Source organism: Brassica oleracea, chromosome C3 (assembly GCF_000695525.1).
Source record: "Brassica oleracea var. oleracea cultivar TO1000 chromosome C3, BOL, whole genome shotgun sequence".
Taxonomy (NCBI): domain Eukaryota; kingdom Viridiplantae; phylum Streptophyta; class Magnoliopsida; order Brassicales; family Brassicaceae; genus Brassica; species Brassica oleracea.
The window spans coordinates 26,937,048-26,951,442 of record NC_027750.1 but is presented as its reverse complement, the minus strand read 5'-3'; the positions used below and the strand labels follow the sequence as shown (position 1 = coordinate 26,951,442).

The 14,395-nt window shown below is 33.7% G+C and overlaps 3 protein-coding genes and 1 pseudogene across 5 annotated transcripts; 3 read left to right on the top strand and 1 right to left on the bottom strand.

Annotated features, from left to right (window-relative positions):
• Nucleotides 1-2,363, top strand: LOC106334161 (annotated as a pseudogene).
• A 2,382-nt stretch (nucleotides 2,364-4,745) lies between these two features.
• On the top strand, nucleotides 4,746-6,125 carry LOC106335205 (translationally-controlled tumor protein homolog). Its single transcript, XM_013773655.1, has 4 exons — nucleotides 4,746-4,912; nucleotides 5,281-5,354; nucleotides 5,440-5,726; nucleotides 5,807-6,125. The coding sequence occupies exons 1-4, from the start codon at nucleotides 4,885-4,887 to the stop codon at nucleotides 5,922-5,924; spliced, it is 507 nt and encodes a 168-aa protein (XP_013629109.1). The 5' UTR covers nucleotides 4,746-4,884; the 3' UTR covers nucleotides 5,925-6,125.
• Nucleotides 6,126-6,296: 171 nt separating this feature from the next.
• LOC106335204 lies at nucleotides 6,297-9,620 on the top strand. Of its 3 annotated transcripts, none has more exons than XM_013773654.1 (3): nucleotides 6,297-8,417; nucleotides 8,520-8,584; nucleotides 8,710-9,620. In XM_013773654.1, the coding sequence occupies exon 1, from the start codon at nucleotides 6,953-6,955 to the stop codon at nucleotides 7,907-7,909; it is 957 nt and encodes a 318-aa protein (XP_013629108.1). In that variant the 5' UTR covers nucleotides 6,297-6,952; the 3' UTR covers nucleotides 7,910-8,417; nucleotides 8,520-8,584; nucleotides 8,710-9,620. The 3 variants fall into 3 exon arrangements, with proteins under 3 accessions (XP_013629108.1, XP_013629107.1, XP_013629106.1); XM_013773653.1 differs by having other exon boundaries at nucleotides 8,517-8,584; XM_013773652.1 differs by having other exon boundaries at nucleotides 6,297-8,584.
• Nucleotides 9,621-12,167: 2,547 nt separating this feature from the next.
• On the bottom strand, nucleotides 12,168-12,782 carry LOC106335206 (rapid alkalinization factor 23-like). The gene has a single exon (XM_013773657.1). The coding sequence runs from the start codon at nucleotides 12,667-12,669 to the stop codon at nucleotides 12,268-12,270; it is 402 nt and encodes a 133-aa protein (XP_013629111.1). The 5' UTR covers nucleotides 12,670-12,782; the 3' UTR covers nucleotides 12,168-12,267.
• Between the last annotated feature and the right edge of the window lie 1,613 nt (nucleotides 12,783-14,395).

Sequence of the window (14,395 nt, the reverse complement as noted above, 5' to 3'; positions counted from 1 at the left end):
ATGGCAGAACTAAGTTTCTATGTTGGAGTTATAGGTAACATTATCATCTTATTTTCACTTGATTTAAATTATCAACTAGATCTCGACCCGCGCAACCGCGCGGATTTTTGTTTTCATTTATTTTTATATAAACATTTTATTTTCAATTCTAAATTGATACATATTATAATATATATTTGTCTATCAATTTTTAAAACATAATCAATTTACGGTATATTTTTTTCATTGAATAGATTGTTTCAAACTTTCACATGTATTTCTATCTTCTTCTATATATATATTTTCGGATTATTATTTCATTAAAATCGTAACTATATATATAAAGATTAATAAAATATTGTTTTATTGTCATATTCAAATATATTGTAACATTTCACAAATTTAGGAAGTTTTTAAAAAATTAAAATTTTCGCTTCATAGATTTATATTATCGAGTAAATAATTAAACATTTAGTTTTTGTTTAACTTTTAAAATAAACTATATAGTTTAAAATTTGTTTTCATTGGTTTAAGGTAGTAAAGATTAATCATTGTTAGATAATATGATTTTGTTATTTGAAAAAAAAATCTTTATAATTTTAAGAGTTAACATCGACAAATATTTAAATAATTAACACATTGAGCTATAGTATTTCAACATTAAATTATATCTATTTAATTTATAATATCTATAAATCTAATGATCTTCTATTGTTTAAATTCAATTATTGATAGCCGAATAAAAATTTCTGGTTGGCCCAAAATTTAAATGATAAGATTAGAGATTAAATGTAGTATGACTTTATAGGAATATGTCCATTTTTTAAAAAAATCGCACATGAATCAAGGTTGTGAATTATGTTTTAATATATAAGATGTACATCAAAAGATCATATATACACGTACATGACCATAATTTTATCTATACCGTTAGGGCTGAGTTAGTTGTATATATGATCATTGCAGGAAATGTGATATCGGTGCTTGTCTTCCTATCTCCCGTGTGAGCTCTCTCTCTCTTTCTATATGATTTTAAACTGATTTTGATTAATCAAATAAAAGACGACTGCACTATAAGAACTAGGTCTCTAACTAAAAATTAATATTAGGGAGACGTTTTGGAAGATAGTGAAACGGAGATCGACGGAGGAGTACGAGTGTTTGCCATACATTTGCACATTGATGGGTTCGTTGTTATGGACATATTATGGAATAGTGACACCAGGCGAATAATTGGTTTCTACTGTCAATGGTTTTGGTGTTCTTGCTGAATCTATCTACGTTCTCATTTTCCTCTTCTTTGTCCCCAAACCTAGAATTGTACGTCTTCGCCTCTACTTATACATATTATTATGTTATTATGTACATGTGACAGTGAGATCTTATGTGTTTTTTTGTTGGTTGAAATCTACAGTTTAGAGATAGCATTGATATGACTCAGATTCAGACTAGCAGATTTATTTAAATAATATACTCGTTTCGATTGAAAATATTATGTCTAGGATATATGCATGGTCCAGTTTTACGTGTTTAATTTATATCTTCTTTCCATTCTTTTTTTTTTTCAGTTGAAAACAGTTGCACTGGTTCTAGCGCTGAACGTGATTTTCCCAGTTATAATGATTGTGGGAACAAGAACTGCGTTCGGATATGCAAAAACACGTTCTAATTCAATGGGTTTCATTTGTGCTGCGCTCAACATTATCATGTATGGTTCTCCTCTTTCCGCTATTGTAAGTCTCTCCACTTTTCTTTGATCAAACCATATTTTACACACATTTGCTACGAACAAATGATAATAACACAAACACAGACAACAATAACTTTATTTTTTGTTCTTTCTTTTCAATAACCTATCAAATAAACCTTAGCAAATAAACAAAAAAAAAGTGTGGAGAGTAATTTTCAGCACGTGTGTAAGTAACATATCAATGTCATTGTAGTTTTTTTGTTCAACTTCAATGTCATTGTACATATTATCATTAGATGGTCTTTCAGAAATACACGTATAGTATCGTTTTAATCCAGATCATTTGAATTATTCATCCTATCAGAAAACAGTTGTGAAGACGAGAAGTGTGAAGTACATGCCGTTTTGGCTGTCGTTTTTACTCTTCTTAAATGGCGCCATTTGGGCTGTCTACGCTTTGCTGCTGCATGATGTTTTCCTACTAGTAAGTAAAACTTTTGATACAGAGGTATATTTTTAGTATTAATTACATGATAAGAAACTGGTTTATATTTTATTTGTGTAGGTGCCAAATGGAATGGGGTTTTTCCTTGGGACAGTGCAACTCCTAATTTATACGTTTTACAGAAATGCCAAACCTAACATAGAAGATGAAGAGGAAGCCCTCGCACCAAGCCTGCCTCTCCTCTCATAGCAATAGCCTCATTTTTATCTGTAATTTGTTTGAAGATGGTTCAAAAAAAAATTGTACATGCTTTTTCTTTTGTCGAGTGTTCATTTTGATAGCATTAACAAAATGTCTTACTTGAAAGATTGTGATTATGAATAGTTTGAATATATATACGTTTTCAAAAAAAATTCTCGATGAAGTTAATTAGCGAAATATCGTTTGTTATCAAAAGATGTAACTAATCAATCAATCATTTATAATTTGTGTATCAAATTGACAAATTTCATGTTATTTAATCATGAATTTTAAAAACCTTTATAAACTTCCCTGTTTCTGGTTATAAGATTTATTAATGTCTCTTATTTAACTAGTGATTTTGAAAACAATTTCACGTCCACTGATAAAATGCTTTAAGACTTACTTTTTAATGATTTCAAAGTGTTTTAGAGTAAACTCCATGGTTGTCAAATTAGATTAATTAATAATAATTCATAATAAGCAGATGCAAGAACTAACTACAGAGATTCCAGAAACATACCGCATATTGTGGCAGAACTCTCCTTTAGGAAGGCTAAACTTCTTGATGTTGCCAGCCGATGCAGTAACAAAAGCATTCCTGAAAAAAAAAACAGAGAGATCAAAGTAAAACAATGATCAGATGGTAAAACTAATTAGTGTACGTACCCCATCTCTGAGGTCCCAAAATTTAATGGTTGAATCTAGGCCTGGCAAAATAACCGGAACCGAAGAACCGAACCGAAACCGAACCGAAATACCCGAAACCGGAACCGGGCCAATACCCTCAAATATCCGAACGGTTCCTATATTTTTATATCCGAAATAACCGAACCGAACCGGAACCGAACCGAGAACCGAACGGGTATCCGAATATATAAAAATATTAATTATATTTACATATAACATCACTAAATATATATTTTTAATTTAAAATTCTATTAAAAGTATTTGAAAATAGTTGAGGATAACTAAATTATTATAAAGTATCCAAACTACCCGAAAGTATCCGAAACTATCCGGATAGTTTTATCCGAAATATCTAAAGTAATCCGAAATATCCAAAATTTTTATCTAAATCATCCTAATTATTTGATATTTTACCTTAAATAACCGATATTTTACCTTAAATAACCAATATTTTATCCAAATTATCCAAACTACCCAAACTATCCGAACCCGAACCGGATCCAAATGAGAACCAAACTTTTTCCGGATATTTTCCGGTTCCTGCATTTACTATCCGAACCGAACCGAACCCGAAACTATTCGAACCGAACCGAACCGAAAATAGGTCAAGTACTAAATGGATCCTCTAGCCCCTATCCGAACTACCCAAAACCCGAAATACCTGAACATAACCGAACCGATACCAGAAATGCTCAGGCCTAGTTGAATCATATGAGATCGATAACAACTTTAACAAACAAGACAGCAAACTCAAGAGTTGAAATAGTATTTATCAGCATAATCACGATAAGTAAAGCAAAAACATTATTGAGCATTTAGTAGTAAAGATTAGTAACATTCCAAAGGAAAAAAAAAAGGCAAACTCACAAGCTTCTTGGGGGTAAAGTTGGACCAACAACTAAAGCTTTCTCTGTTTCTTGGGACACTTATGGACCTGCAAGAATTCATGGAGCAAAAGATTTTGGTCCTTGAGAAGAAGAAACCGTAATGCTAAGAAAATATATTACTTGAAACTTGGTTTCTAATCCTAGATATTGATATAGATAAAGAAACACAGTACAACTGGAATGTAATATATTCTACGCTTATTATTTAACCCTTGTAAATAGAGAATCAATGCAATACATAGGGTACGAATAGATATCAAGGAATTCTCTAATATTCCTAAAAAGTCATCATTCACAAGGAATATTTTTTCATCTTATTTTGTACCATTTTTTTTTTGTATTGAAATAAAGAATAAATTTATTCTTTATTAAATATGGGATGAAACTATCATTACTATTCATTCCTGTAATTTTATTACTCTGAGTTTTTTTCCTATTCGTTCATCTTGTTACGGTCACCGGTAGGACTCGGACCCATGGAGAAATGACTGTGCTCATTAATACCAACAGATGTAGAGATATGAATGAAGATAAATAGATGTGGGAAACAAAAGGAGTGACATGACTAATTTTGTCTGACCTGGAAAAGCCCATGGGCTTATAAATGAAGCTATCTGCTTACTGTTCTGGGTCAGCCCGACGAATCCCCACCCGTAAAACCTTTCGGGCGGGTTACTATATTACATAATCATTTCCATTTTTTCAATTAAAAAAAAATGTAAGGATAAAACAGAAATTTGGAAAAAGATAAAACCCAAAATAGTAAATTCGAATCGGGAAAATTATATTATTATTATCCTGTTGTTCTCCATCGGAAACCCTCGACACGCTCGGCTATAAATAGCAAAGGTACGACCTCGTTTCAAAACCCTCGTCGCTGCTGCGTCTCTCTCTCCCGCAACCTCTAGATAATTCGTGAGAGATTTAAAAAAAAAAAAAAACAATAAGCGACCATGTTGGTGTACACCGATCTTCTCACCGGTAAGCTCACATCATTATCTCACTCTCTTTATCAATCGCCTCTCTGTATCTTCGATTCGATCATGGCTTATCCTGATTTCGATATAATCAGCTTCGAATTTGAATTTCGTTAGATCTGTGATCGCATCTTAGTGTTTTTTTTCGTGAATTGGCACTTCTCTGCATACGTTATGTATATCTTGTGTCTGTGTATTGATTAGATCTGTGATTGATTGTTATATCAATGTTAATTGAATTAGGTTTTAGGTTTTTATTCGATTTTAATCCAATTTGTACGAATTGCTTTGGGTTATAATCTATGCTTGAGCTCTATATCTATATGAACAATTGCTGAAGATTGTGGGTTAATTAATTAATTAATTTTCCAGGCGATGAGCTTCTCTCTGACTCTTTCCCTTACAAGGAGATTGAGAATGGTATTCTTTGGGAAGTTGAAGGAAAGGTCTGTGTATTGCCATCATCAAATCCCATCAAAGTTTCATCCTTTGTTCTGATTTTTTTTTTTTGTTTCTTGGTTTTATGTTCAGTGGACTACCAAGGGATGTGTAGAGGTTAACATTGGTGCCAACCCATCTGCTGAAGAAGGTGGTGAGGACGAGGGTGTTGACGATTCTGTTGAGAAGGTTGTTGACATTGTCGACACCTTCAGGCTTCAGGAGCAGCCCACTTACGACAAGAAGGGGTTCATCGCCTATATCAAGAAGTACATCAAGCTTTTGACGCCCAAGCTCACCCCGGAACAGCAGGAAGAGTTTAAGAAAGGTATTGAGGGAGCTACCAAGTTCCTTCTCCCCAAGCTCAAGGACTTTCAATTGTAAGTTTTTTTTTTTAATTTCTATATCTAATCAGTAGGATTGAAATCTCATGTGTGGTTGTTTTGATGCAATTTTGTAGCTTTGTTGGGGAGGGCATGCACGATGACAGCACTATTGTCTTTGCTTACTACAAGGAGGGTGCTACTAACCCAACATTTTTGTACTTCGGACATGGTTTGAAGGAGGTCAAGTGCTGAGTGAGAAGCTCTTTGTCGGGTTACTATGGTCGGGTCGCAGCGACTCTCAGTTTATGCTTATGTGTTGTGTTTTTGGTCGTCCCCCTATTAAAATTGTCTGCCAGTTTGCTTTTCTTTCTTGCGTCTTGTGTTCTGTGTTGGGAGATTGTTAAGTTATTTGATCTCGAATACAAACGGTTATTTGAATTTTGGTCGTCTACTTTTCTCTAGTCTAAAATTTGATCTCTCATTGGCTAATTTAAGTTTTGGTAGTACTGATTTGAGGCAAACCTACCAACTCAAGCAAGCTTCGATTCAGATCTGTTTTAGTGCAAATTGTTGAAATTCATTTCCCTGTTGGAATATGCTTTAGAATGATGCGTTTTACTTTCTAAAAGGCTTTATAGGAAAAGAAAAAAAAAAGTGGTTTAGACATCATGCTGCCTCTCCGCATGTCTGAAGGACATTTACATCACACGTGGTATCTGTTAATATTCTCGCAGGTCGCACCGATTGATTTCTGAAGTTGCGAGGCAAAATCACAAAATGTGGACGTAAATAGTAAATACTGTTTCTTGCTTTACTTGTCCCATTCTTGATTCTTCAGAGGGTAAAGAAAACATGTTTAAAGCTGTGTTAATTGCTCAACGTGAACTTTATGTATGTGTTAGTTTGTATTTTTGTGTAGGAGATGGCAAACCAATTGCGTTGGTACGTAATTGTGTCTCAAGTAAAGGAAACGTGATTTGATCGATTTGACGTTGCTCCTACCCCCATGCCTCAAATTCGAAGTCATTGTCTTCTTCAAAATTTATTGTTCCTTTTCGTTTTTAGCTTACAACTTTTAGCAAATGATCAAGTCCACTATTAATTATGCTATTAGAACGGTAAATTAAAGGAAAATGAAAACTCATTTCCCACTGTTTAAACTTTAAACTATTTACTTAAATTCAGAAATCCTTTGTTTCACCACTCAATTGCCGCCGTTGGTTTCGTCTCACGCGTATCAACGAGAAGTTTCTTCCTCTTCTATTCCTTTGTCTTTGTCCATGGCGCCGCTCGTAGCAGGTCCAGATTCTCTTCCACTCCCTCTCTCAGATCCACCAGATTCGAATTTGAAGGTTGCTCTCCCGTCAAATCCTCTAGATCCACCGGTTCCTCCTGACCCTCCACCTGATACTCTAGTTACGGGTTTTCTTTGGTTGTACGATTTTTGGGCCACAGTTACCTTTCCCCATAAGTTCTCTAATCCAAAGCTAGGTTTGATGATTTCATATGAACTGGGTTTGTTGAATCCGAGCTTTTCTCTGTTAGTCCCAACTGTTTTGGTCGCATTTAGTTATTCTATTGTGGCCTTTGTTAGTACCTTTGTGGTATATGTGTGGTCCTTTACTGCAGTATGCAGTTGTCCATTTACTGCGGTATGCAGATGTTGTCCTTTTACTGCAGTATGCAGGCTTCCTTTCACCTTTGCCCTAATGGCTTTTGCAATGATAAGGCATTCTCTCCTCTTGTGGCAGCTTGGAGTGAAAGTTCTCAAGTTATGTATCCTTCCAGCAAATCTGGTTTGTTTGGGCAGTAATTGTCCCCCTTTCTCCTTTAAGGAGTGTTTCGTCCTCCCACATCTATCACTTGTTATTAGGAAAATTGTTATAGGGAGCATTGTTTTGAAGATGGTTCTGTTTGAAACAGAAGTGAAGATGTTTATCGTCTCTTGTTTAGGTGGTGTCAACTGTCTGACCTTTTTGACCATGGAGGTTTTCATCTCTCCCCTTTATTGTTTCGAACAGGAATGTCAATTTGAAGAAGTTTTCTTGATTGACTGCCCTCTTTCGGAGACACCGGTGGTTGAACTCGTGATATCACCTCTATCTTTAAGTTTTTATTTGAGTACTTGTTGTTTAAGCTTTCTTATTTGCTTGTCCAGTGTATTGGTCTATGCTTTGGTTTGTTTGGCTCCATGTAGCCATATTGTATCCTCCATTGATGGAGTTGAACTCTTTTAAGTTTCAATGAAAGTTGTTTGAACAAAAACAAAAAAAATTCAGAAATCCTTTATATTGTAATGCTTTTAGGCAAAAGCAAAAGCTTTTTGATTCAAAAGCAAGTCATCCACAGGCTTTGTTTGCCACCACTTCTCTACTTTTAAATATTCTTGCTCTCGTATTTTTTATTAAATTATACAATACACAAACAAGTATGGTAGCTTTTAACACGCACACATACATACAGTCATACAACTAAACAATTTTTTTTTCTGGCTCCCTAGTCAGAGGAACTACTTGTCTTCATATCCCCAAGAATTTTCAGACCGCGAAGAGAAAGTGAAGGAAGTGTCACCACCTCGTGGTAAAGGGTTGCGGGAAGAAAAACAAGACAGACCACAAAACTTTTCTAAAAGAGATGTCAGGCTATATGGCCTTGACAAACTTTAGACAGAACAAAAGTGAAACTGTTTCGAGGCAATATGAAACCGACCCTTCACTTGATGAAAACATTGATGCACTGCTGGAGGTAAAATTCTCACTTAGACCTCTAAAACATGAGCAATGGTAGAATTTGTGGTAATATCTCTGTTTATGTCTTATCATAACCACCACCGCATAAGTTTAGCAGGAAGAGGAAGCTATGATGGCTGCACACCGAAAAGAAAAAGAGGATACACTGAGATTGTTCGCGAGGTATGTAAACATGACTAATGATTTTTTTTTATTTTTTTTTGATCGAAAAAACATGACTAATGTTATACACGGTTTTTAGACTATTATCGTTTTTTTAAGTTTCTATTTTTCCATAACATAATCAGGAGATGAAGCTTCTAGGGGGGAAGAACAACCAGGAAGCCTGATAGAAAGCTATGTAAAGCAATTGAGCTTTGTCTTGTTCCGGAAAGCAGCCGGGCTTGTCAGTCTCCAAGCCAAGTTTGCTCGGTCTATAATATACAATCAATGTGAATCAAAAACTATATTCTCAGTCTACTGAAAAAGAATTCACCATTTATTGAGTGAAAATATTTTGAATCTAACCATATTACAAGATTTTTGCCGCATTCATCATAACTAGTATCATGTTTAAAAAAAACTAGTATCATGTTTAAAAAAAACTAGTGTCATGTTTTAAAAAAAAACTAGCATCATGTTTGTTGGAAACAAGTTCACGAATCTAACATTTAACCGGAGATAGTACACAGGACTGGCCTAAATCTAAAAGACAACAAAAATCATCATGGTTTATTTTGAACCTGTCACATGTAAACTAACATTGGCCTGGTCTAAGCCTGTCCAGTCCATCCTTATTAGAGAAAGCTCAGAGAGCTCTAATTGGGTCCAAATGAGCTGTTGTCTGATCCCAAAGAAATCAATGCCAGCTACTAAGATTGATGTAACCATTCGAATCTACCTAAAATGAAATTCTTATGAAAAGAAAATGCTACTTGTACAGAGAACTTGTATTAAGGATATGGGAAAGCAAAGTCCGCGTGACAAGGACGTGGGAGATGTAGTTGTCGTTTCTTGTTTTGTAATGCCCATGATAGAGACTTTCTAATTTCCATATAGTATTATATTTGAGCTTCATTATTGGATCAATATTACATAATAATTCGAATGTATAATAATTATTCCAAATCGGTGATGAGTTTTGTTTGCCTCTGGGCTGTGGGCTGTGAGTGAGGGATGGGAGAGAGATGTGGTCCAAATTGCCTTTGCGTCATTTCTTTTTTCTGCATGTATTTTAATGTGAAAATGGGACAAGAGGAAAAATGAGACCCGTTGATTCGAAGTGCAATAAATTGAAAAGAGTTATTCTTGGGTTCATCCCATAGAGTAAACTTCTAGGTTTACCAACTAATAGAATTTTATTATTTTAAATTCGATATCTTTTAAAAAAAGAAACAAAATATTGTCAAGTTTTATTATGATTTTAAAATTAAAAAAGTAAAAAAAAAAGATAATAGTTACAGAAAAAAGATTTTTAAAAAATATATTTTTAACGTTGTAGCAAAACATTAAACCCTAAATCATAATCCTTAAATCCTAAATCCTAAACCTTTGGGTAAACCCTAAAACCCTTAGATAAACCGTAAACCCTTGGATAAATCCTAAACTCTAAATAAATAAAAAACTAAAACCCTAAACCCTAACCCTAAATCCTAAACCCTAAACCCTTGAGTGTTTTAATGTTTAGTGATTTTGATTTAGAGTTTAGGATTTATCCTAGAGTTTAGGGTTTACCCAAGAGTTTAGGGTTTAAGATTAACGGTTTAGGGATTAGGATTTAGGGTTTAATGTTATGTTGGCACCGTTAAAAATATTATTTTTTGTAATTACTACTATTTTTTATTTTTTTGTTTTTGCTTTTTAATTTTAAAAACATAATATAATTTGACAATATTTTGTTTTCTTTTTTAAAAGATATCGAATATAAAATAAAACAATTCTATTGGTTAGGTTCACTCTAGGGGATGAACCCAAGAATAAGTCAATTGAAAATGTACGTAAACGAATTGTTGGTGCGATTTCAAATGAGTCCTTACCCATATGAATCCTTTTTGAATTAGTGTAACAATTTCCTTTTGTCTTTGATAAATTTTCGTTTCCCTTCCAACGAGTTTTTTCCTAGTAATGGTCAATCCCGTTAGTCGCGAAGAGCTTATGTGTGTTGGTTTTCTCTTTTGTTTTCTATTTGGTCAAAAACTCATGTGTTTGGTTTATACGTTGGAGTTCTCGTGACTAGGCCTGAGACGGATCGGGTATCCGGGCAATTTTAAGATATTTGGATCCGGATCTTTATCCGGCAGATCCATAATTTTATTATCTTTATCTGGATCCGGGGTTCGCGGATATCCAGATGTCGGATATCCTTCTAAAAATTATAATATCCGGATTCGGATTTGAATCCTTAAAATAAATAAAAAATAATATTAATATATATAAAATATTAACAATAATTTAAAAATAAAAATATATAATGTTTTTAATTATTTATATGTATAATATTACAAAATTTACATAAAGTTTATATATACTATTATAAAAATGAAAATATATTAAATAAAATTAGTTTTTATATATAGATATTACTATTTTTGAAATGTTATTAATAAAATTTACGGATCCGGATATCCAGACTAAAAAATCAAGATATCCGGATCCGGATTCGGCTTTGACGGATCCAACATTTTATTATTCGGATCCGGATTCGGCCTCTTCGGATATCCGGATTTTCGGATCGGATCTGGATCGAATCACGGATCGAATCCGGATCTCGGATAAAAGTTCCAGATCTACTCGTGACAACAAATTTTAGTAATAATAATTTCACTATATATATATTTGGACTATGATAGATTATTTATACTATTTATTTTCTGACGTGTTCACAAAACAAAAGTTATTATAAGATACGTGTGAGACTCTGCAGCTTTGCGCCTTTGCCGAAAGGGATACAAGTGAAGCTGGCTCCCAACCAAATCACATTATCGTCCGTTTTATTTTCCATCAATATTCATAAAATAGTACTCTCTCTCTTGCCGCCGAAACCGAAATTTTTGAAGTGTTCACGCACTTATTAAGAATTTAATAAATGTTTATAATTTAATTTTTTTTACTTTATTATACATTTTTCAATTACTTTTCACCAATGAAATTTAATCAATTCAAATATTTTCATTTAATATTTTTTAAAAATATAAAAAAAATACTTTAAACATATAAAAATTTATCTTTGTGGAACAAATAAAAAATTTAAAACATTTACTTTCGGGAAAGGAGGTATCTCTGGCACATGCATGATGCTATAATACAATATATCATTACATAACACGTATAGACTATAGACTGCCTATCAATATTCCAATTAACTACATTATTCGCTCAACACATTCGTTTTATCAGCCTTGATACTATCGAGTACAATGTAAATTATCTCATTTATTCCATATTTTATTTTCCTGGTTTATGTACCAAACTTTTACATATCAATGACATATATTATCCAGAAATTTACATATATAGTTTATGGAGATGATTGGTAAGTGTTGTAGCTTTATATTTTTTGCGGTAGAATTTAATTTGTAGATTTATTTATTGTAGTTTTTTTTGCTGTAGATTTCTAAAACACTAATTTTTTGCTCTGAAAATAAAAGCTCTCTACGCTGATTTTGCACAGATTTTTTTGCTGTGAGTTTTTTGTAAGAAAAACAAATCTCGATAGGTCGACATATATAGCTGTAGATTAAATTTTGATTATATACCGCCCGACCAATCATCCTCTATGACTGCGTATGAAATAAGCAATGAGCTACGAAAATTCTGACAAATTATATATAAAAAAGGAATTTCGAGGAAATTACAGTTTACAATATTTATCGCCGGCAGCGAGTGATGACGCTGCAGCCGCGAGAGTAAGGGTTGGCCTGAGCGCCACGTCGGCAATTGTAGTAAGACGCGCCGCGTCTTGAGCAGGGAACAGTGTTTCTCCTCAGCGCACCGTAGCTGATGTACCTCCTGGTCGCTAACATGCGCCGGTTGATCTCCGAGTCCATCTCGAACTCAGCTCCCATTCCTCCGCCGTAGAAGAGATCTCCTTCGTCGCCGAAGGCTGCGGAAACCGAGCACTCGGCGATGGTACCGCGGCACTCTGTCTCGAACGGAGGGAAGTCGAGGGAGTGAGAAGCAACGGCGGCTACGGACAAGTGCTGGACGGCGAGGATTACAAAGATCCCGAAAATCGCCGCCGCGCCGGAGTTTATGGAGAGTCCTCTCATTGTTTTCTGTGCACGAACTTTGAAGAAAGAGAAAAGAGAGAGACAGAGGAAAGGTTTGATTAAAAGAGAAGTTGCTTATTGAAATGCCACTGAAAGATGTGTGTTATTACCGATAATACCACTTAACTTTATATGGTTTTGATGTTAGATATACAGCTTTTATTACAAGTGGGGTCTTTTTAGTTCGCTTCAGATCTAAGAATGATTAATGCGCTAAGTGTTTTGATGGAGACATCCCCTCTTTATTTTTTACAAAATTTTGCTTGATCACTCTACGGTTTTTATGGTTAATTTTACATCGTCCTAAATCTAATCATAATCAGAAGTAGAAGTGTAGAACGGTTATTGTTTTTGATACAACAAAGTTATGATTATGTTTCTTTTGCTTTTGCAATTATGCATAACATTTTAAAAACTTGTTTTTTTTTCAAAGTTGAATGCAAGGGTAGATAAGAATAGTATAGAGCGCATTTAGTTTTTTGACAATTATGAGTGGTTTCCTTCCATGATCTGTGATTTTTTTCAAAGAAAAACATACCTATTAAGGAGTTTATATATTTACTCTGTTAGTTTTTTTTTTTAACTCTGTTAGTTAGTGATACTCCATTTGTAATTTGTTATTTCCATTAAATTTGATATTAGAGAAATCATATCATGCGCAACGCCGCGGCGCCACCAAACAGAAGTTTATGAAAATGGAAATTGATTTAAAAGAGGATTTGGACCCCACACGTACAAGGAATTGAGCTTTATTTGGAATTTGTTCGTGTTTTTCTTTGCAACTTAATTGTATGATGTGCGACTAAAATTATATGTTCTCACTTCTCACCGATTCACGCGTTTCCATCTTATGAAACATTGAGACCTAACGTCTGGAGTGTGTACTTCTTGCATGGATGATGGATTCTCCTGTTTTTTTTTTTGGATTCTCCTGTTTTAATATACACTGGAGTGTAAATGCAGTTGAATATATAAGTTGTTTAGAGGCTCTTTTGTGCTAACGTGTGTGCAGAGACATTGAAACAGAAGGTGAGTGAAATCATCTATCATAGATCTTCTATAAACAAATTAAAATAAAAAAAAATTAATTTAATGCATAATTGATAACATTTTTGAGTTACGGCCCTAAATCAAACTAAATCAACTCTAACTCATGTCACCAAGCCTATGTTTAACAAATCAAAGTGTACCTAATCCAAAGTTGTTTCTCCTGGTCTACCTTAAATTCTGGTTCAAAGTTAGGTTCTTGTATATAAGGCACCATTGTAACCTCTTAATCAAAAAAGAGGTTAATGTCTCTATTAAACAAATGAAATATTCAAAGCCCAAATAAGAGATTGAAAGCCCATATTAACGAAGGCCTGATAGTATTCTTCGATTCCTGGATATTTAAGGTCCCCAACCATGGTTGGATTCCTTTGGTCTTGCATTAGTCTTCTTAACAATGATTTTTTTTCCCATTGTGTAAGGTTTATGCTGATATAGTACCCTATGAAGACGCATCAATGTTGTGGTTTCCCAATATTTCTTCTTTCATTTTTGGTAGTAAATTTTAAGATAGATTCCTTTTTTTGATAACTACACATTCCGTTTTTTAAAAAATAGATATTTTGATGTTTTTCACGTATATTAAAAAAATACATTAATTTTTTAAAAATATTAAATTTCAATGCTTTTTAACCAATAGCTTTTCAATAAATTCAATTAATTTTATTGAAATTTACAA

Coding starts and splice junctions, on each gene's coding strand:
- LOC106335205 (XM_013773655.1), top strand. CDS start 4,885: ATGTTGGTGTACACCGATCTTCTCACCG. Junction 5,355..5,439: donor TTTGGGAAGTTGAAGGAAAG/GTCTGTGTATTG, acceptor TTTTATGTTCAG/TGGACTACCAAGGGATGTGT. Junction 5,727..5,806: donor AAGCTCAAGGACTTTCAATT/GTAAGTTTTTTT, acceptor GCAATTTTGTAG/CTTTGTTGGGGAGGGCATGC.
- LOC106335204 (XM_013773654.1), top strand. CDS start 6,953: ATGGCGCCGCTCGTAGCAGGTCCAGATTCTCTTCCACTCCCTCTCTCA.
- LOC106335206 (XM_013773657.1), bottom strand. CDS start 12,669: ATGAGAGGACTCTCCATAAACTCCGGCGCGGCGGCGATTTTCGGGATC.